At 36.7% G+C, this 23,544-nt stretch overlaps 1 protein-coding gene across 1 annotated transcript in view; it reads left to right on the top strand.

Moving 5' to 3' along the window:
- LOC102808116 (TPR and ankyrin repeat-containing protein 1-like) overlaps positions 1 to 23,544 on the top strand; it is a 57,766-nt gene that overhangs the window by 21,311 nt on the left and 12,911 nt on the right. Inside the window, exons 16-34 of the mRNA XM_085501902.1 lie at positions 378 to 558; positions 1,474 to 2,100; positions 2,931 to 3,314; positions 3,906 to 4,103; positions 5,139 to 5,456; positions 8,042 to 8,212; positions 8,668 to 9,045; positions 9,345 to 9,599; positions 10,343 to 10,473; positions 11,004 to 11,196; positions 11,683 to 11,847; positions 12,144 to 12,343; positions 15,337 to 15,474; positions 16,240 to 16,416; positions 16,927 to 17,095; positions 18,027 to 18,149; positions 18,758 to 18,960; positions 19,118 to 19,341; positions 20,202 to 23,058. Coding sequence (XP_085358028.1) covers positions 378 to 558; positions 1,474 to 2,100; positions 2,931 to 3,314; positions 3,906 to 4,103; positions 5,139 to 5,456; positions 8,042 to 8,212; positions 8,668 to 9,045; positions 9,345 to 9,599; positions 10,343 to 10,473; positions 11,004 to 11,196; positions 11,683 to 11,847; positions 12,144 to 12,343; positions 15,337 to 15,474; positions 16,240 to 16,416; positions 16,927 to 17,095; positions 18,027 to 18,149; positions 18,758 to 18,960; positions 19,118 to 19,341; positions 20,202 to 23,058 — 7,092 coding nt within the window. The remainder of the gene's footprint in view (positions 1 to 377; positions 559 to 1,473; positions 2,101 to 2,930; positions 3,315 to 3,905; positions 4,104 to 5,138; positions 5,457 to 8,041; positions 8,213 to 8,667; positions 9,046 to 9,344; positions 9,600 to 10,342; positions 10,474 to 11,003; positions 11,197 to 11,682; positions 11,848 to 12,143; positions 12,344 to 15,336; positions 15,475 to 16,239; positions 16,417 to 16,926; positions 17,096 to 18,026; positions 18,150 to 18,757; positions 18,961 to 19,117; positions 19,342 to 20,201; positions 23,059 to 23,544) is intronic.

The following is a 23,544-nucleotide window of genomic DNA, read 5'->3' as shown; positions in this document are numbered from 1 at the left end:
TACCAATAGATGTAAGGACCTAATTTTTAGAATCATTTTTATGTGTCCACACCAGTATCTTTGGTATATTCAACTTATTACAAAAAGTCATACCAGTATTTCATATTTTAAGAAGGTATGAATATTGTTGCTAAGGAATGAAATAGGGTGTAATATTTAGTCGTTATTACAGTTATTTTCCAAATATTGTCTTACTGACATATATATCGCCTGTTGATAACGTTTTTTTGTAGAAGTTCTCAGGTGGTGAAGTGGTAATGAAATAAAAAATGTTCACTGTTGCAAACACCCTATGTATAGTCTATCTTCTCACGCAGAAACAATGCAGTATTTTATTATTATTGAGGAATAATTTACAATATTCATTTTTTTAACAGAATGGTGCCAAGCCTGATGGCATCGGACCAATGAAAGCAGCTGAATATGCAATCAGGATATTAGAAGACGCTAGACTGGTACTTCTTTTACTTCAATACGATGCCATGCCTACATCTCTGAGTTTGGATAACGGAGACACTCCTTTGCATGCAGCATTAATGCTGTCATTGAAGAGGAAAGGTAGGCACAAGTTGTAACAATAAATTAGGACAATAAATAAAAGCACAGAGTTTGAATAATTATAATTATTTAATTATGGAATCACATATAAATGAATTTCTTCTGACTATAAAAAAACATGCAATAGCGAAATTTCGTGTCCTGCAACAAAACGAAGAATATCTTCCATGCAAATTTTTACCTCACAATTTGATGACAAAAAGGATCTGATGTTGTCCATTGAAAGCAATCAATTGCCACAGGTATCCAAGTATTAGTAGTATTTCTAAAAACTTTTTCTAAAAACTTGTTTTTTTTTCGATGTTGATCGCCCGGCATGGCAATTCTTGTTGCATCATATATGAATATTGAAGCTGATCCCTGTTTAGTAATTTGAATATAATCAGCAATGCATTCCTGGGATACATGTATGTGAGATATTCTTCACTACATGTGCTGACTTTGAGATACTTTTATACATAGTGTTTTAATCGATGCCTACCTTCTTATACCTATTGCTGTTTCCTTTTGCTTGTGGAATAAACTTCCCCACAGTTTCACTGAAATATAATATGCAACTTCTTTTCTCACAATTCATTGAGATGCAGTCCGAAAACGTGTGTGCGTGCGTTCGTCCGAACCTGTATCTTAGAAATGCCTGGACCAATCAATCAAACTTCACGCATACATCATACATGATATTATGCACATGCACGTCAATTTGTTTCACGATCTGATTCAAGATGGCTGAATGGCGGCCATTTTTGTGCTAACAATTATCAAAATCAAGCATTTCTCGGCTGTTTACAGATGGATTTTGTTCAAACTTGGTATATACATTAGACATTATAAGACCTTGATGCACATGCATTATAATTTGTATATAGCAGCATCGGATAGTGATGTGTTAATGATAATTATTTTTTTTTTCCACAGATGATTTCACTGTATTAAAATATCTATTTCAACTTTACCAATCTGACCCGCGGAAGTATCCCTACCTTCACCCATGCGTCCAGGATGCAGAGGGCAACACACTTTTTCATCTTGTCATTCACGGACCGCCCAACGCCGCTATCATGGCCGCTGTCAAACTGCTAGCTGAGAATAAAGTGGATCCACAAATTAGAAATAAGCAGGGAAGCATACCACTAAACAGCTTGAAGAAGAATGATCGCAGGTTACCATACTTGAAGGTAGCTGCATCTCACCATCCAGTCACTCGTTCCAAAAAGAAGTTGAAAGAAGATGAGAGAATCAAAGTCCTTCAAAGTGGAGCATCTATAGATTCTAAATTTCTATCAGAAATTCGAGACGCTAAAAAAGGAGCACAACTCCAAAAACCATCAGTTCTTGGGATGGCTCTCCGGGAGGAAATCATTAAGCGAATCACTGTCTTGATTGATGAGATGCCAGAATTTGTTCCGAAAAGACCTAAATTGGATTCTCAAGATGTGATACCATCGATCAAAACTGAAATTAAAATCAAGAGAAAAACACCAACAGTGGTATTACACGACATGACTGGTCCTGGTTATGTGCCTGAACTGAAAGCAGATAAAGGTAAGCTTCATAAACACTGCCTATGTCTCATTAGTAATTTTATCTGTCAACTTTTGTCACCTTTCAACCAAATTTGGTTCAATTTCAGAAATACATGAAAAGTTGTGAAATGATGTTCACTAAAACTTTGGTGGAAAAATAGCATTCAAAAGATTGAAAGTGAATTTGTTTATATTACCGTATTCACAAAGTATCTTGGCAATGTTTTGAATAATGGGTTACCGGTATATTTTGGAAGATCACTGGAGCAAAAACATTTTTGGCGATGTTTTGGCACTTCTTACCTTTTTCTTTATTCTGTAGATGAAAAGTTAAGGTATCTAAATTCATTCACCTGATTCATTTTATGAAAACTAATTATGAAAATGTATTCTAGACTATTAATTTACAGTGTTCAAAAAAAAAAAACTGTTATCTTTTTAATTCATGCGCTAATTTTTTATGCAAAACATTACACAGGAATCATTATTGTGATTTAAAAAAAAACATGTTGTAATAAAGCACAACATTCTGGTGTATACATCAGCTTAAATCTCCAGTGATCCCTACCGGAGATCGCAACACGTACATCGTACCAGCAACGATTTCAACTAAACGTAACTTCAGTCATTTTTACTGATGATATAAACGTATAAATGTGTCAAGGAAAAAATGCTTTGATGAAATGTATAGGCATTGCAGTGATCAATTTCATTCAAATTTGAAATATATACTTAGTATTATGGGACAGTTTTAAGGGACATAGTTTTGTCACAACCACAAATTGAATTTTCTTATTACACTTCAAGATATATATAATGTGTGTGCCTTCTGAAATGTTGTTGTTATAGAAACCAAAATTGTAAATCAGATGATTGTTGATAAAGAAGAGGAAGCAGAAGATAAAGATGATGCTGATGAAGAGGGCGAGTTTGATGCTTCGATATTTGATGACTTGGTTTGGGAAGTAGAATGTACCTCGGCTGTCTGGAAAATACTCCGAAACAAACGTCTGGAGCAACACACGAAGGTACACATAGTAGATAAGATACGTCTTCTTGCTAATGGAATGTGGAGCTCTGATCTATGCAAGAGAATGGAAGGCATTTCTAAACAGCATGATGTCAAGTTGTTTGAAGCTCGATTGAACAAAGCAGCCAGGATCCTCTGGGAACTAGCGATCGCATTCTCGCCGAGATGCAGTGAAGGTCCAGAGAAACGCCTACAGATGGGGAGTAAGTATATGAACGACTCTACAGCATAATTGGGTTATATCTAAATCCAAGGTGGCTTCAATCTGAATTTGGATACTTTGCATTAGAGGAGCAATTTTTGAGATGTACACATAGAATCCTAAATACACTGTTTTTATTAGAATTTTTAAAATTGTAAAAATGAAAGAAAAATTCAATTTTCATGAAAAATCAAAATAAAAGCATTATTTCAATGGCAATTCAAATATAGAAATAAAAAAAAGCATTTGTGCATTGAATTTGGTTAAGAAATTTATAAGAAACATTTTTATATTGGGACTCAAAGTTGTATTTTAGTGTGAGAATGAAGTATTTACTGCTGCAGATTTGAGGAAAATATCAAATAAACTTTCATTTTAAAATCAAGATGCTGTTTAATACAAACAAATTAAAAGTTGTCACCTTTGGCAATCTTTATTATGAAAACAATTGCAAATATTATACCCCTGTATTTCCGGGATTCTGTTTAGTTAGCTTGTTGTGTTGGGAAACAACTGCAAATATTTCAGAGTTTTAGTGATGATTTTTGAAGAATAATTGTGAATGGCACTGTTTTGTGTTTTTTGTACTCAGACTCTGAAGTCAGTGGTGATAAATCGGGAGCTGTCGGTGGTCGCATCTATTCGGAGGTCATCAGAGTGTGGGACATTGTGTTCGATCATGATAATGTTCCACGAAGTATTGAAAACATTATCAAATCTCATAACAGAGGGCAGACTTGTATTATAAAGAAGAATCTGAAGGGTATTGATAGAAAGGAATTTCAAAAAGGTATTGTCAATGATCATGCTGTTCATAGAGGTCTGCATCCAAGGCATTGTTGTGTCTGTGGGCAGTTTAACATTTTCACTGCCAGGTCCTTTTTTCTGCACTTTCTTTCAAAAAATTGGGACAAAAATAGCCAAATCAGTAAAAACTGAAAATTGACTCAAATTTAGTCTATTGGCTACAAAATTAGGGTTCATTTCCAGAAATATTAAAGAATATAAGAAAATATGCAGAAAAATTTTGGTGAGGAAGTCTGGTGGTGAAAAAGTTAAGTCTGCAATGTCAGTCAATATATTTTCTATTTAATATGAAATAAACTTTTTCTCATGAACCGAGAAGGTAAGACAAATGGCAATAAATAAATACACTTTGGATGAATAGTCAAGTTCAATTATTGTAAAACTAATTCACCCACAATTTGATTAATTGTTCACTTGTACACATTGTATATAAGTACGTATATCAGTATGTAAATGGTCTAATTGTTAGTTTCGGATCACATAGTATTTATGAGTATATCATAAAATATCATCTATTTTATTACACCATGTTTTGACAAAGTTTCACCTTTATCCCAAGCATGCCTGTACCGATCACTTTCAAACTTCACACATAATCATATCATTGCATTTTCTTCACACAATTCAATTTAAAATGGCAGCCATTTTAAAGTTTAAACAATTCTACCATTTTGAAACCGGATCTCGGTCGTGCACTGAACATAATAAGACAGTGATGTGAATTTCAAATCAAATTCAACATGGATGGCTGGTGGCAATATTGTTGCAAAGTCATATCTCTGACATGCCAATCATATTCAATAAGTAAAATATATAATTGACATGCATTTGTTTCCAGTTGGCTGACAATCGTTTAACGTCATCTGTCAATGATTGGTTAGTTCTTAACAATTGTATGCACCATTTTTAGTTGTTTGTTTCATATTGCCCAAGCCGTAGACCATATGTTGTAGAGACTGCTAACATACTAGGCGATTTGTTGTTTTTGTCACATTTAATATTTACAAAATTTCTGCAGGACGTGGAACGACTGATGAGAGGGTACCAATGTTCTTTAGAGAAGCCACTGAAGACCAAGATCTTGTAATTGAGAGAAAGAAACCACTGCAGCAGGAGGAGATACCCAAACTATTTTTTCCACCAGCTAGCTCCAACGAGACCGAATACCATATCATGAAATTCTATTCATTCACCTCAACCTTAGTGAACAACATACTGCTAAATAAAGACACCAAAGTCGACTTTCCATTCCGTGTTACTGAACTTGAACATGCAATTATTCACCTTGATCCCAAACCGCCGTCCGCCATATTATTACTTGGCCGCAGTGGAACAGGTAATATTGATGTGGTGCATTCAGTGATCAATATTAAATACTTGTATTTAAAGGGCCCTTAATTAAATTAAATAGGTAGTTATATACCCTATATATAAAATATGTTTTTGAAATGCAGTTCATCACCGCCTTGGCTATTTTCGATGATTTTTCGTCACTGGAGCGATTCACGTCCCAAATTTTGGTTCTCCGGGCGTCTCTAATAAATACCCTAGCTAACCGCTGGGCTGAATTAGCTAAATTATGAAAAACTCATAGAAGATTGGTCAAAAATCGGTCGTTTTTGGCCTCAATGTTTTTTTGCTCGGAAACACAAGGGCGATAAGACTCAAGAACGCAGGTTTCTATTGTTTCGAGTCTGTTGTGTGTCTAGAAACATAGCAACTTTGTTTTTTGGACAATATAGAACATGCTCTGTTCCAATAAAGGATTTTGATATGCAAATCAAACAATTTCAATAGTTCCTTATTGTAACGTCTCCCATATAAATAGTCCTCTACTCCCCAGAATTTGACAATGGTACTAGCCCAGAATTGACTTTCTGTTCAGCGCATCTTTGATTGTAGCAATTAATGTTTACGCCACTGTACGAAAATACGCACACTCGCGAATTTGACAACATTCACTGAGCGTTTTAGGATAGTGGGAATAGAAGCAAATAGATGGAAATGCCAGTTACGTCACTCATGAAGATTGATGATTCGATTGCTGGCCGGGATAGATGTATTTAGTGTTCATTTCTATGCAATATGTCTACACCTGCGATTCTCAATTTCGATGTGTAAAATCATATTGCTGCTGTGGACGACGTCTAGACGGCTGACATATTGTTTTGGTTCTGTGGCTCTCTTGGCATGGGCAACTGATTTTTACGTTTCTGTTTTTTTACTATTCTGACGTTTACTTGGTCGTATTTTGTATAGCCCACTCAGACACTGACAACAAGTAAGTAAATGGGCCGGGACATAGTCAACATGCCAGTGGGACTCTGAAGGCCCCGGAGAAAGGGCCATCTTACAACATTAATGAACGAAATTTACATTACAATCTCATGCTTCCGAACAATCTGATATTTATGCTAGATAACAAAGTATACCATACCTATTCTTAACCGTTGTTGATTTTTGTACAAAGTTTCAAGAACACAAAACAAACAACTGAAAACAATCGACAAAACAAAAACAGTGACTGTAGCCACACCAGTAAGAAAAAGATACTGTGGAACTCATTGCAAATGTAAATACAAAATAAATGTCAGTGAATACAATATTTATTAATTTGCAGCCTCCATGGACAAGTTCACAGCCTCTAATATTGCAAAACCGTAAAGTAAACAAAATTATCGAATTATTTTGGATTTGTTGGAAAAGTACTTGAAATGCTGTGACATGGTCTAATTGGTGGTGGGAATTACCAAGCCAGTTTATAAAACAAGCCGGTAGGCTGGTTGGCGATCCGCTCCGCTCAAAAACAAGCAACATCATGTTTTCGGCTGTTGCCATGGTAGGACATGAACGTGAAGCTAACGTCGGTTTATAACTAAAACTGTATACGAAGTTCACAAATACACGTTCAGTCTTTAGAAGTCACTTTATTGTATTGCTAGGACGTATTCTGCTGTTAAATTTATTATTTCCAACCGTTTTGCGATAGTATTTTCTGAAGACAGCATTTACAGTTCATTCAAAGTTGCGTTGGGATTTAATACGTTGATACAGTGTAACAATGTTGGCGCCGATGATCTCTTACCAGTATGCAACGTAGCCAAAATATAAAAAAAACATGATCATATGAACACTGCTATAATACAAGACTGGTAGGAGGTAATAAATTTGGGATGAAAGTATTCAAAAATCAGTTTTTGGCTGTTGCCATGGCAGCGATGAGCGAGATTTTTTTAATTAGTGACAGTACGACCTGCCTATCAAGTATGAACAAAATCAGCCAAGCTAAAAAACCCACAGAGCAGTTAAAGCGCGGTGGTCGTGTTCAAATTTTTCTGATTAAATCAATGCAAGCAGTGCTAAAAACTAAGGCAGACACCTAGATCCTAGAATTTTACATTAGGGCCATCAAGTTTTAGAAAGACTGCCCCAGTTAGGCTGTAAAATAATAAATATACCCGGTACTGTTTTAAATGACAAACATTTATAATGACAGAATTTCTCTTTGGGTCATCAAAACTGGATATTATATTAAAAGTTGGTGTGTGTCACTTCCAAAAATAATAATGACTTTTATTTTGCATTCCATTTTAATGTTTTAATTTGGGGCCAATTACTTAAGCAATGCCAACAATTTATTCGACTTAGAGGCCCCTTTATTCGACTTAGAGGCCCCTTTATTCGACTTAGGGGCCCCTTTATTCGACTTAAGGGCCCATTTATCTATCAGATCCCTGATGTCTGTGACATGCACTAAATGTACCGGTAAATCACGTTTGACACCTCTTCTCCAATATTGAAGACTAGCGTTGTGTTTCATGTGTTTTAATGATTGGCAGCCTTTGATATTGTTAGGATAATGTTCGTGAAAATGTCTTCATTATCTTATAGTGATTTATATATCTTGTATTTAATTTGCAGGAAAGACCACCTGTTGTCTGTATCGAATGTGGAGCTCATTTCTGAATTATTGGGAGCATGCAGCCCACACTGGACCCTGGATACCCAGGGATGCAGCATTTGTGCAAGATCAGAGGAATGCAACGGGGGAGCAAATAAAGGCTGATACGGATCCAGAGACTATGGATGGAGGTAAAATGAGTTTATTTATATTTCCACCATATCAACATAAATCATTTTTAGTGAACATAACAAAAAGAATAATTGTATACGAAATTATGAAATACCTTCTTAAGTTTTATAAGATAATGATATTCAAAACATTTAAGTCATGTGACTTTTCAGATGATTACATTATCTCAGGAAAGCAATAGTTATTGTTCATTTCCAGTCATTTTTTCTTGTGTCCCTGCTTATCCACAGAGTGTGTATTATTTGTTTCACCTTTTTGAATTTCCGATTCCCGTGTGTCCAAAGTGAAAATAAGAGATATTTTCATACTGATGTCTGTCTGTCTTTCCATCTGTAAACATGTCTGTGTGTTGAATCTTGTTCCACAAATAACCTCTGGCTATCATATTAGTCTTTAGGTCATGTACTTGTAGTACACATAACCAAATAAGCTGCCTCTTGTTTTTTTTTCATAGATTTGGAAAGTTTTAAATCTTCATGTTCACCAGGACCACCTAGTCTAATTAGGCGAGGCGGCAATAGAGACAACAATAAAGATAACACCATGATGGACCATCTGCATCAAATATTCATCACAAAGAATGCTGTTCTATGTAGCGAAGTACAGAAGAACTTTCGAGATTTAAGTCATGCCTGTGATGCAGCCAAGGAACATGTTGAAGTAGAAGACAATGAAGTACCACACAGGTTACAAGATGCACACCCTGCTCAGTTTCCATTATTCTTGAATTCCACCCAGTGGTTACTGATGCTAGATGCTTCACTGCCTGATCCATATTTTCCCAGAAACCCTGATGGATCATTGAAACGAGAAATTACAGGCTGGGGAAAAGGTCTGTATATTACAAGATAAATCTTAAAAAACGTATAATTTTGGAGTTACGACCATTTTGGTGTCAATTTCAAGTTTGTATTGTAAGGTTCTTTGTGAAGTTTGTTGTTGCTGGCAAATTTTAGGTTTAAAATATAACCCAAAAATGCAAAACTGCCACTGCATATGTCTACCACTGCATGTTCCAACAATGGCCATCTAAACCAAATTTGAATATGACATATTAATTTATGAAAAAAAAAAATCACACCGATACTTTGATGTATGACTGTAAATGAATATTGAGTAATATACTTATAGATGGTGCAGCTGCATTCATTCCAATGCTTGAGGAAGAAGAGGAGGACGATGATGACAAAGAAGAAAATGATTCAGATAATGACGATGGTTTGGGAGGTGATATGGACGAGCAGGAAGCAGAACAGAGAAATTTTGATCCTAGAAAAGAAGTCACATATGACTTGTTCGCGCAAGAAATATGGCCTAAAATTAACAAAAGCAAACTTGACTATCATCCCACTTTGGTGTGGATGGAAATCATTTCATTCATTAAAGGTAATATTAACTGATTGCTGGTGCATTTGAAAACAAAAAATTGTGATTCCCACATCTCGTGATGGCGTTGTTTTTCTCCCCATTCATTTTGGCTGTCTAATGAAGGATTTCAGCTTGCAAAGTTGTGACAAAGAGCCAAATCATCCTAGGTATGGGTGCAACAAATGTGACTATAATGGGATGGAAATGACATGTGAAATTTTATCAGGCTTATTGTTGAGTTGATGCACTAAAGGATAAATGCTGGGTTCTTTTATTGCTAAGCTGAGGAGCAATTTTAAACTAACACCATAGTCAGCACAACATAACACAGTGTAAATGAGAAATAAGCGCAATAGAATAGAATAGAATAGAATAGAATAGAATAGAATAGAATAGAATAGAATAGAATAGAATAGAATAGAATAGAATAGAATAGAAAAGAATAGAATGGAATGGAATGGAATGGAATGGAGTGGAGTGGAGTGGAGTGGAGTGGAGTGGAGTGGTGTGGAGTGGAGTGGAGTGGAATTGAGTAGAGTAGAGTAAAATTGAGTAGAATAGAATAGAATAGAATAGAATAGAATAGAATAGAATAGAATAGAATAGAATAGAATAGAATAGAATAGAATAGAATAGAATAATAAAATATTGGTATGGATTAGAATAGAATAGAGTTGAACTTGTCTTTCCTAATACTAACATACTTGATAACCAACATGTTTATTTATGTTTTAATGCTTGCATTTACATCTATCCTGTAGGATCTGTTGAAGCACTTCACACTAGACATGGATTTCTGTCACTGCAACAGTATCAAGAACTTGGCAGAAAAAGAGCGCCGAATTTCACAGCTGACAGACAAGAAATTTACAAGCTGTTCCAAAAGTATCTGGTAGGTTTAAATACAAGTCAAAGTCAAAACATTTGCTGTAAAATACTCAATAGTGAAATATTTGTCTAATTGCACAAAGTGGGTGGAGTTCGGATATTAATGGTATAATATATTTTAATATTAATCATAATTAGAATTGTACATTTTAATATTAATGTAAATTAGATGACTATATTAACATATTTAGATTACCATATTTTCCTGGGTATTAGCCCACTCCTTTATTTTTAAACATTAAATGAGTTGAGGGCATCCAGGTTATAGGCCCAGGGTGTTTTTAGTGGGCATTAACAATGGGTTAACATTTATTAAAATATTGAATGATATAAATATGTATAAAGTGTGTTTCATTGCATAAAAATCATAATTGGTACATATGTATATAGTAGTTCTCTCTTTTAAAGTGGATGGTGGCTCTGACAAGGGCAGTTTGGTTTTACAAGAAAACTTGCATAAATGTTATGTTTATGACCAGGGAAATATGATAGTACAAATTAATATTAGATTTTCTACATTTTATTATATCACAGCATGTGAAGAGTCAACACAATCTGTTTGATGAGTGTGATCTGGTGTACAGTGTTTCAAGTCGACTCAAGAAAGTTAGAGTTCCTGATTGGGTCGTGCATCAGTTTTACATTGACGAGACACAAGATTTCACACAGGCCGAATTGTCTGTGATTATTCGATGCTGTAGTAATCCAAACGCCCTCTTTTTAACTGGTAAGTTTGACTTGATGTCAATATTGATCGCCTTCTGATGCTCTGATTGGCACGTACATGTATTCACATTCTTTGTATGTTGTGTTTCACCCAGTTGTATATTACTGGTCAGAAGCAAACTTTTGAGCCCAAGCACATGGGAGCATTTGCGTGAGGAAGACAAATGTTGCATGAGATTACAAATGCCAATATTCAGCTATAATAATTTTATTACATACAGTAGATACATATACATCACTGGTTATTAACAAAATTTATTTGCAAGCACATGCATTCTAAACAAGCATTCTCAACATAGCAATGATCAGTACAACTGGCAACTGGTAAATGAACAATTCACAATTTGCTGTAACACAAAATATTCTAAACCATATTAAATTCGTATGAAAGTGATGCACTGTAATAACAGATTTGTCTGGATAGCAGTCTGTAACGAGCATATGCGTGTCACCGATTACAAATGTTTCCCTTGAATTGCATTGATAGGTGATACTGCCCAAAGCATCATGAGAGGTGTGGCTTTTCGATTTGATGACTTGAAGACATTATTCCACTTTGCCAGTAAATCTATGAAAGCGGTTGGTAAAACTGCAAGAGTTACGGTACCAAAGCGAGTCTATCAACTGACTCACAACTATAGATCCCATGCTGGTAAGTTCATTCTCATACACGTGACTGCTGTTTCAAATTTATGTGGATTTTCTATTACATTGTAAAAATGTTGAAGTATGTCAAAAGCTTTATATATGTAAAATGTATATATATAATAATAATATATAATAAACTTATAGTTACAATTAAGGACAATATTTTTTATAATTTTGATCACCATGTAAAACAATTTTTTGATCAGTTTAAAAATATTCATATGCTTTAAATTATTACTTAAATTATATTGTCTATCCTGGTCTACATGTGTGTCATTTTACAATGTTTTTATTTTCTAGGGATCTTGAATCTGGCAACAAGCGTTGTTGATTTGATGATTGAATTCTTTCCTGAGTCATTTGATAGACTACAGAAGGATCAAGGTTTATTTGATGGACCACAGCCAGTGATATTGGAATCTTGCAGCTTTAGCGACCTGGCTCTGTTGTTGAGAGGCAACAAGCGAAGAACGTCTGAGATAGAATTTGGTGCCCACCAGGTAACCTAATATGTAGTAAATATTGTGCAAATTAAAATAAAAAATTAAAATAGCATGATTCTTTAATAACTAATTTTTGAGAAATGTTATTTCTAAAGATTTTTGCAATCATGCATTACGTGATGGCAGCTACGTGTATTTGTGAATAGAAACTAGATAATCTAATGCTGCAAATAGATTAGAATTAGAATAGCATGTACTGAAACAACATTTCATGTATGGGAGTTTACATACAGGTTTGTATAACTGTATTAATGGTACATGCATATATTGCATTATTTTGGCACCAACCACTAATATCACAAGCCCTACGCAACTTGTTGGGAGCCATTTGTAAGTTTAGTTTTCTGGTCACCAACAAGACCTGGTTGTATAAAACCACCTGTGGTTTCCACCCTCAGCAGTCATTGGTGAATGTGGTCTTAGCCTTACCATCAAGTCTATGGCGTACTTAGCTCACTGGCAAGCCTAGTCCATTTTAGTGTTCAACTCTTAGGTAAGATCAATCATGGATCCAGTGCAACAACCACTGCACCACCAGTCTATGGTGTACTTAGCTCACCCAGGCCTAGTCCATTTTAGTGTTCAACTCTACGGTAAGATCAATCATGGATCCAGTGCAACAACCACTGCACCACCAGTCTATGGTGTACTTAGCTCACCCAGGTCTAGTCCATTTTAGTGTTCAACTCTTAGGTAAGATCAATCATGGATCCAGTGCAACAACCACTGCACCACCAGTCTATAGTATACTTAGCTCACCCAGGCCTAGTCCATTTTAGTGTTCAACTCTTTGGTAAGATCAATCATGGATCCAGTGCAACAACTACTGCACCACCAGTCTATGGCGTACTTAGCTCACCCAGGCCTAGTCCATTTTAGTGTTCAACTCTTAGGTAAGATCAATCATGGATCCAGTGCAACAACCACTGCACCACCAGTCTATGGCGTACTTAGCTCACCCAGGCCTAGTCCATTTTAGTGTTCAACTCTTAGGTAAGATCAATCATGGATCCAGTGCAACAACCACTGCACCACCAGTCTATGGTATACTTAGCTCACCCAGGCCTAGTCCATTTTAGTGTTCAACTCTTAGGTAAGATCAATCATGGATCCAGTGCAACAACCACTGCACCACCAGTCTATGGTATACTTAGCTCACCCAGGCCTAGTCCATTTTAGTGTTCAACTCTTAGGTAAGATCAATCATGGATCCACTGCAACAACCACTGCACCACCAGTCTATTGTATACTTAGGTCACCCAGGCCTAGTCCATTTTAGTGTTCAACTCTTAGGTAAGATCAATCATGGATCCAGTGCAACAACCACTGCACCACCAGTCTATAGTATACTTAGCTCACCCAGGCCTAGTCCATTTTAGTGTTCAACTCTTAGGTAAGATCAATCATGGATCCAGTGCAACAACCACTGCACCACCAGTCTATAGTATACTTAGCTCACCCAGGCCTAGTCCATTTTAGTGTTCAACTCTTAGGTAAGATCAATCATGGATCCAGTGCAACAACCACTGCACCACCAGTCTATGGTGTACTTAGCTCACCCAGGCCTAGTCCAATTTAGTGTTCAACTCTTAGGTAAGATCAATCATGGATCCAGTGCAACAACCACTGCACCACCAGTCTATGGTATACTTAGCTCACCCAGGCCTAGTCCATTTTAGTGTTCAACTCTTAGGTAAGATCAATCCTGGATCCAGTGCAACAACCACTGCACCACCAGTCTATGGCGTACTTAGCTCACCCAGGCCTAGTCCATTTTAGTGTTCAACTCTTAGGTAAGATCAATCATGGATCCAGTGCAACAACCACTGCACCACCAGTCTATGGTGTACTTAGCTCACCCAGGCCTAGTCCATTTTAGTGTTCAACTCTTAGGTAAGATCAATCATGGATCCAGTGCAACAACCACTGCACCACCAGTCTATGGTATACTTAGCTCACCCAGGCCTAGTCCATTTTAGTGTTCAACTCTTAGGTAAGATCAATCATGGATCCAGTGCAACAACTACTGCACCACCAGTCTATGATGTACTTAGCTCACCCAGGCCTAGTCCATTTTAGTGTTCAACTCTTAGGTAAGATCAATCATGGATCCAGTGCAACAACCACTGCACCACCAGTCTATGGTGTACTTAGCTCACCCAGGCCTAGTCCAATTTAGTGTTCAACTCTTAGGTAAGATCAATCATGGATCCAGTGCAACAACCACTGCACCACCAGTCTATGGTGTACTTAGCTCACCCAGGCCTAGTCCATTTTAGTGTTCAACTCTTAGGTAAGATCAATCATGGATCCAGTGCAACAACCACTGCACCACCAGTCTATAGTATACTTAGCTCACCCAGGCCTAGTCCATTTTAGTGTTCAACTCTTAGGTAAGATCAATCATGGATCCAGTGCAACAACCACTGCACCACCAGTCTATAGTATACTTAGCTCACCCAGGCCTAGTCCATTTTAGTGTTCAACTCTTAGGTAAGATCAATCATGGATCCAGCGCAACAACCACTGCACCACCAGTCTATAGTATACTTAGCTCACCCAGGTCTAGTCCATTTTAGTGTTCAACTCTTAGGTAAGATCAATCATGGATCCAGTGCAACAACCACTGCACCACCAGTCTATGGTGTACTTAGCTCACCCAGGCCTAGTCCATTTTAGTGTTCAACTCTTAGGTAAGATCAATCATGAATCCAGTGCAACAACCACTGCACCACCAGTCTATGGTATACTTAGCTCACCCAGGTCTAGTCCATTTTAGTGTTCAACTCTTAGGTAAGATCAATCATGGATCCAGTGCAACAACCACTGCACCACCAGTCTATGATGTACTTAGCTCACCCAGGCCTAGTCCATTTTAGTGTTCAACTCTTAGGTAAGATCAATCATGGATCCAGTGCAATAACCACTGCACCACCAGTATATTAAATTCTTAGTGCATTGAAATAAATCTAGTATGTTATTATTATCAGGTTATACTTGTTGCTAATGAGGAGGCTAAAGCTAACCTACCAGAAGAACTCAGTCTTGGACTGGTACTTACAATATATGAATCAAAGGGGCTGGAGTTTGATGACGTTCTTCTCTATAATTTCTTCAAGGATTCCGCTGTAAGTTACTGTTATTACTGCTAAAAAAAAATTCTGCCAAAATGTTGATACAACATTTTTTTACACTTTTATATATTTTTCTATATCTTTGATAATTTTAGACCAAATGGATCTGATTTTTTATTGGCTACAGTACTTATTATCACAGTCCCTATCTATAGAGAGACTGTGTTAATATTAAAAAAAATTTGAAATTATTGTGGATGGGGACAAAAGTTGACTTACACATTCAATGAGTAAAAGTTCTCATGAAAGAAAATATTATTGTTAAGAAAATAATTGTTTTTTTTCTCCAGCTGAATTCTGGTAAACAAATTGAATCAGTATTTGTATTGAATTATTATTGGATTGTAAATTATTTACTTACGGAGAATGAAGTCTTTTGTATGAACTAACATGATGTATGATTTAACATATACAAAAATTTCTAGGAAATCCAACTTCATTCTCTGAGAATCTTTGCACCAGTATAACAAAGGATACTTCATCTGAAAGTTTTTATTCTGACACTACATTAATGCAGCTAAGATGTTAACTAGCTTTTCAATCATTTCTAATCTGACTCTGGAGCTTGGGGGGGGGGGGCTTGCAAGTACTAACTAATTCTGTGAAGCAATGTACATCAAACCTAAAATTGTGTCCATTTCAAAAATGCTGAACTACAATTGCTTTGAATAATTTAAAATATGTTTTTGTGAATTGTAGATATAAACATGACAATACTGCTCCTTAAATCAGTACCACTTTCTACATTTTTAATATTAGGCTAACAAAGAATGGAGAGTGGTAACAGCGTATCTGGAGAAATTAATTGAAGACTTCCAAGACAGTAAAGGAAAATCAAGCAAGTTATCACAAAATCTAGTAGAGTTAGATCTCAATGAGCATGTTAGCAGCACTGCCAAGCCAAGAGCATTGCAATTTGATTGTGATAAACACAAGGTAAGATATAATGATGTGAATTCATTTTATCTTATTCGGTTTTTACGTCGTAGATCCATGAGAATGCCTGAACATAATAAGGAGGTTTAAATGATGTGCCAGGCAGTTTAATATGTAATTTTTAGCCACCAACATCAATTTGTCAATTCTCATATCCTCAATAAAATTAAATGAGGTATATTACCATGGGTGCCAAAATAAAATGATCTGGAAAACCACTATGAATCTTGCTTGCAACATTTCTCGAAACATTGCCAGCTGAATCTGTTTTGAACTTGGCCTCCAACCTTTGCAAAATAAAAAAACACTATAACTAAATTTTACAGGGTAGCTTAAATTTGCGAGGAAATTTGTGATCAAATAATAAGATTATGTTCTTAGGATTTGATATTTGGCCATTTCTTATGTTATGCAATTCTTTTGCTCAAAATCTGACTTCTTTTTAAATCCTTCCCTCCCAAAAAAAAACTTGACACAGCTAATTAATTCCTGATTATTTTGTTTATGCAGGTGTTGAATTCAGAATTGAAGTATTTGTATACTGCTTTGACCCGAGCCAGAGTCAATGTGTGGATATTTGATGAAGATCCTGAAAAGAGAGCACCCATGTTTGAGTATTTCAGAAAGAGGAAACTAGTCAATGTCATCAGTGTGGCCAAAAATGAAAATGGTGAAGGAAGTAAGTTCTTTTGTGAATTTAGATTTTTTGAGTCCAGTGTGTGAAGCACATAAAGGGAGTCTTTGCGGTTACCCTGTCTGTGTGTATGTATGTACATTGTATGTCTGTTCCACCATTATTTTAAGAACCAATCATCACATTTCAATGAAATTTGGTAAATAGATGCTCTAGGACAATGTACAGAGCTAATTAGTTTTGGTTTAAAATCTGTGCTAATTACCTAATTTGCATAATAATTTAGTAAATTTTTGGCTTTTCCATCAATATCTCAAGTAGTCTTCAGCACATTTCGATGAAACTTTATACATGGATGCTATGGAACAATGCACTGACTTCATTAGTTTGGGGTTAAAGTCTGTGCATATTAAATTACCTAATTTGTATAATAATTAGTTTTTCAGGTTTTCCACCAAAATCTCAACCAGTCATTGCATTTCATTTGGTGTATACATGTAGATGCCTGGGAACAAGGCACAGACCTTATTTGTTTGCGGTTGAAATCTATGCATACTAATTACCTAATTTGCATAACCATTAACCAATTTTTAGCTTCATAACGGATACCAATCATTGTATTTCCATGACACTTAATGCATTAGTTAATCTACAGATCTTATTAGTTTGAGGTTAAAATAGATATCATAGTTCATACTTATTCCCTAATTTGCATAGTTAGCTAAACAGCCAATATCTCAAGAAACAATCAACGCATTTCAGAGAAACTAGGTACAATGCAAACAACCTGATAAATTTAGTTTCGGATTGAAATCATGTTTGCTAATTAAATTAATTTGCATAAATTAGGCTATATTTGGCATCAATTGGTCAATTTCTGATGCTGCACAGATGGTCTGGAATAAATAAATAAATTTCAAATGACAATTTGCATTAATTGTCATTCTCGCCACTAAATTACTTGTTTTTATTTAAGGTTTGTCCGATGCTATGTTTGCCTCTGTGTCCAGTGTAGAAGAATGGAACAGCCGCGGTGACTATTTCTATAATAACAAGTTGTGGCAAGTTGCTGCTAAATGCTATAAAAAAGGAGGAGATGGTATGTATACAATAAAATTATCTCAGTACTTGAGTCACCTGTGACTGCTGTACATGTACATGGCTGCACTGTACTCCAGCTTGTATTGTAAACATATAGCATTCATATAATGAATTTAGCTTAGTATCCAATTAGTTTAATTATTAATTTAAGCAATTATTATTTATATGCTCCTGGTTTTGAAATCAGATGTTTCCACATTTTCACTCATGTAGAATAATTCTGTTTTTTGTTGTCAATGCATTATATAGCAACCTTGTATATATACAAAACATATATGAATTTTTTTTTTTTCAATGTAAATATTCATATTTATACTGTAAATAGATTGACATTGTAATTTTGCAAAAGACAAATTGGCATAAAGCTCACAAGTCTGTGAAAAGGCACAGAGTCACAGCAACTTTCCGACAAATTTGTGGTCCTTAATGTGAGTATATTATGAAATCAAATTCTGTAAATCCATAAATTAAATGGTTTACAAAACTTCAAATTGAAATCAATCACTTTTCATTCATTTTTAAAATGTTGGCCCTTAATTACAACAAATAGGAGACAATTAAACATACGAAATGCGTGTCATTTATGTCATCACTTTTTCATTGTAGCTACCAAAGAAAAGATGTCTCTTGCACAGTATCGCGCACTCGAAGCAGGCAGACTGCGTGAAAATCCACGTAAAATGAGGGAGGAATTTCTAAAGTCTGCTGATCAGTTCATGCTATGTGATCTGCCACACGAAGCAGCTCGATGTCTGTTCAATGCAAAAGAATACAAGTTATCTGCACAATTATTTGAGAAGTTGGGAAAGGTAAATGTAGACTTGGCTTTATGCTTGTGGAGATGTGGTTTGGAGCAAATATCCAACGAAACCAGTGCCTGAACTCATCAGATATCAGTCAGATTAGTGCATGCGCTTTGTTTTATCAATACATGTACTTAACTGCTGTTCTATTTCTTTTCTACAGGTGACCAATGCAGCCATCTTATATGAGAAGAGATTGAAGATGCCAAGTGCGGCAGCAAGGTGCTACGAACTCTCAGGTTGTTACTGGAAATCGATAGAATTACTGTCATCCATCAATGCCTACGACAAAGCTGCTGATGTTGTCGAGAGATACAATATCTTCAAGCAGGATTACCAAGACAGGAATTTGCCAATCCCTGCTGAATTGCAAAGAAACTCTCCTGGGTAAGCCATATCCCTGTGGTCCTTTTATTTCACCATAACTTTGGCCCTTGAAACAGTCACCCCTATTCTCAACTCTGACGCTATCACCACCATTCTCAACTTTGACCCTGTCACCACTATTCTCAACTTTGACCCTATCACCACCATTCTCAACTTTTACCCTGTCACCACTATTCTCAACTTTTACCCTGTCATCACTATTCTCAATTTTGACCCTGTCACCACTATTTTCAACTTTTACCCTGTCACCACTATTCTCAACTTTGACCCTGTCACCACTATTTTCAACTTTGATCCAGTCACCACTAATCTCAACTTTGACCCTGTCACCACTAATCTCAATATTGACCTTGTCACCACCATTCTCATATTTGACCTTGTCACCACCATTCTCATATTTGACCCTGTCACCACTATTCTCAACTTTTACCGTCACCACTATTCTCAACTTTTACCCTGTCACCACTATTCTCAACTTTGACCCTGTCACCACTATTCTCATATTTGACCCTGTCACCACTATTCTCAACTTTGACCCTGTCACCACTATTCTCAACTTTGACCCTGTCACCACTTTGACCTGTGAATTTATCTAAACACATGTATTGTGTATTAAGTCACTTATATAATGTATGTTACATCACTTATGTACACTGAGTATTCATTGAATCATGTATATGCAAGTGAACATTAATTGAGTCACTTATAGTATACATTAAATCATTTATAGTGTTATGCAGATTCAGGGCAATGAAATAATACTGTGTCTGGTAGAGCACAACAGTGACATAACATAATGTCTAAATATGGGTAATGACATGTTAATAATATATATTAATTCAATACTTTATTTTTTTCAGAGTTCTCCATACCATTGAGAGATTATGCTTCAGTTCAGCTGAATACTATTATCATAGACGTAAGTATGACCAAATGCTGGGTGTCCTCAGTCGGCTTCCAGAGGTCGATGACCAACTGGACTTCCTTAAGGAGAGGAAGCTAGATGCACATGCTGCTACCATTCTTAAGGAGAACGGCCGAATATTGGAAGCCGCAAAACTCATGAGGTCAAGAGGAAAGCTGAAGGAGACGCTTGAATGCGTGGATGCCACGGTAGATCCGCGATTTAGGGCTGAAGTTCTTGCATCATATGGCCGTGTAAACATCGAAAGTGAAGAGTCTGTGCAGTATTTAGACGAAGCAATCATGTTGTTCCGTGGACTGAACGATCTACATGGTGAGGCAGAAGCAACCTATACTGTTGCTCATATAAAAAAGAATAAGGCGATACTGAAAGAGGCGTACCATTTGTATTTCAAAGCTAACAACAGCATAGGCCAGATTGAGTGTACCAACAAACTACTGAAATTTGAACCACCCACGACCAGTCGGGATATTCGATCCAACGTTCTTCCCAGACTTGACCAGCTATTCAAGTTGATCTCTTATCTAGACAATCCAATTGGACCTGTACAGAATCATAACGCTGACTTGTGCTATACATTTTACGGTTTGAAGGACGAGACCAACTACATGAAAGAGATACTTGTTCATGAAGGAGCTCGGTTTCTCAAAATTTCTGGTGACATGCGTGGTAGTCTTGAGGTGAGTGCCAGTCAAGCTCGGAAGAAAATAATGATGCATCTGTTTAAGATGGGTCTCGAATGGATTAAATCTTCTAAACAGCTATTACAGAATGAGCAAACCAAACTGCAGCAGTGTCAGGATTATATAATGGGATTCCAATGTAGAAGTACAAACACATGTCCACACTTACACGTTCCCTATTCAAGACACGATTACCATTCATACCTGAATTCAGTCACCGCTGAAATCATGTTGCATGATCTGTTGATGAAAGCTTCACACGGCCGGAAGCATCATACTAAAAGCATGGTTGCTTTTGATGATTTAACCAAAGAATCTGAACGCCTTTGCCTTCTTCTCCATGAAGCTTTGTTGCCGAAACACTCTCACCTTAAAGTCTGCAGCGACAATCCGCTGGCTATGAATCAAGTGTTGCAAATAGTGCGTCGACCTGCCGTTGTAAACCAGCTACGTGTTCTAGCAGAGCATAAATGGAAATCAGCGAGTCTTATAAACCAGCGATCCAATACAGATATGTATTTCCTTATATGGATGTTGCATCTGCTAGCGCTAGAAGAACATCATGTCTTCCAGGAATGGCTCATCAATATGCAGGCCGAGTACGGTGTAGAAGTAAAAGAGAAGAGACTAGCCAACCCAGAGAGGATTCCCCTCCATATTGGTTTGTGGTCTGAAAAGAGCAAAAATAAAGTGGAGTTCTTCAGTATGATGCATACTTTCTTTGAGTCTGTTCGTTGCATGTATGAATGGAATGATCCAGTCCAATCTGTTGGCATATTCAACCGTTTCTTAGGTCTGCCGGCAAAGAGAGCAGTCGACCCACTCATCCCATCTATCACCAATGCAGTCATGTTCCTGGAACTGAAATATACTGTATGTCTCGCTGTCTATGCAAGGTGTAACAATATTTCAGTCATCGTTCCTGCAAACTACCTGGCGCAAATCAACTTTTTCGATGCCTTGTTGGGTACCGGAAGAGGTAAATATGGTACATATGTCTCTGTTAATAACTACCAGTTCAAACCGGACAGTATCAAGCTTTTGAGTGGACAGATTCGTTTCATGGTTAAACTGATGTGCGGTGAACTTTCCAAACACTTCAATATTCTTGGCGATGCGTTTTATTTGGAAACAGACGAGTACATAAAGTCTGGAGAAGCTGAGCGTGCGTTGATTCTAGCACTAGTGATGTTGGTGAATATTGAATACGTGACCCCAATCGACTGTGAACTGATGCTGAGAAAGCAGCTGATGAACATAGAACTAAGCTCAAGACTACCTTACAGACTGTCGGATGCCATCAATGCCATCCATCGTGCTGAAGGCATTTCAGATATCGTAGTAATTCTGAAGACACTTCTTCGTAGACGAGAAGATGAGTACTTATATAGCTGCACTTGGAGATGGGATCCCTGGATGCAAGGATTGTACCACGAAAATCTCTCAGAAAAGAAGACCTTTAGAAGATTCAAAACCACAATTGCGACTGAAATACCACCAGAAATGGACAGTGCTAATGTCATGCGTGAACTTGAAGATTTCCCTGTAAAGCCAGATGAGATAGCTCGTGTTAGACAGGAGCAAGCCTATCACGATAGACAACGACGAATGCAGATACAAGCGAAGAATATAATAGTACGCTATTATAGAGCACACAGATTACGATGCAGTTTGAAAGCACTTGTTTGCAACGGCCGTCATTCTTTGCGAGAGATACAAGACTATTCACATGCCCCCGAACCTGTTATCCAAGTCAAAGATCCTTTGGAACAGTATACGCTGACTGACACAATGTGTGGCGTATGTGGTGTCGTGTTTGCCGTTTCTGATGGTAGATCCATTGAAGATAACAAGTATGATGAGGTGAAGTTCGATGATGACGAGGGAGATAAAAAGAATGAAGTGAGCGAAAGATCTCCAAGTCCAACGACTGTGGCCGCTGATGGGTCATCCAGGAAATCAACAACATTAACCAGCATTGGGGAGCAGTTATTAATGACAGCAGGAGATGCAAAACCAACCACACCACTTCCTTCGTCATCCTCTTCTAATCCAATGAATGGTCCCGGGGGAGATCTTAAGGATAGGGACAGTCACACTCATGAAAAGGTAAAAAAAAATGTTTTTTTTTACAGTTATTTGCTCATTATTTAAACAGTTACATTGATCTTTATATCGTGTCCCATTTTCTGATTCCATCGTTGGGTAAAACTTTTTGTAGGAGTAACAGTACTGCTCTGTAATTGGTTGACTAACAAATAAAGAATTTGTACCTGCACTTAAACCTACTATACAGTCTGAGTGTAACTTAGCATTTAGCTAACTTTCATACACCATTATATATCTAAGTAGTGCAAGTAATATGCATTAAATTTATCTACTATTGATAGCTTTCAAAGAATAAATTGAATTAATAAATTAGTTATGACTATGATGTACACTTTTAAAAAATGGTGGGTTTTCATGGAAAGACAAAGTCAACTCCTAGCCAGCTTGGGAGTTTGGTTACTGTAAGCTTGTAGTATGTCTATAATAAGGGACACAAACAGAAATATACTAAACAGCGTCCGGATAACTTTCGGAAATTCCGTCGCG

Source organism: Saccoglossus kowalevskii, chromosome 7, assembly GCF_978046115.1.
Source record: "Saccoglossus kowalevskii chromosome 7, keSacKowa6.1, whole genome shotgun sequence".
In the NCBI taxonomy this organism is placed as follows: Eukaryota; Metazoa; Hemichordata; class Enteropneusta; family Harrimaniidae; genus Saccoglossus; species Saccoglossus kowalevskii.
Note: the sequence above shows the minus strand (reverse complement) of the source record. Positions and strands in the feature narration are given on the sequence as shown.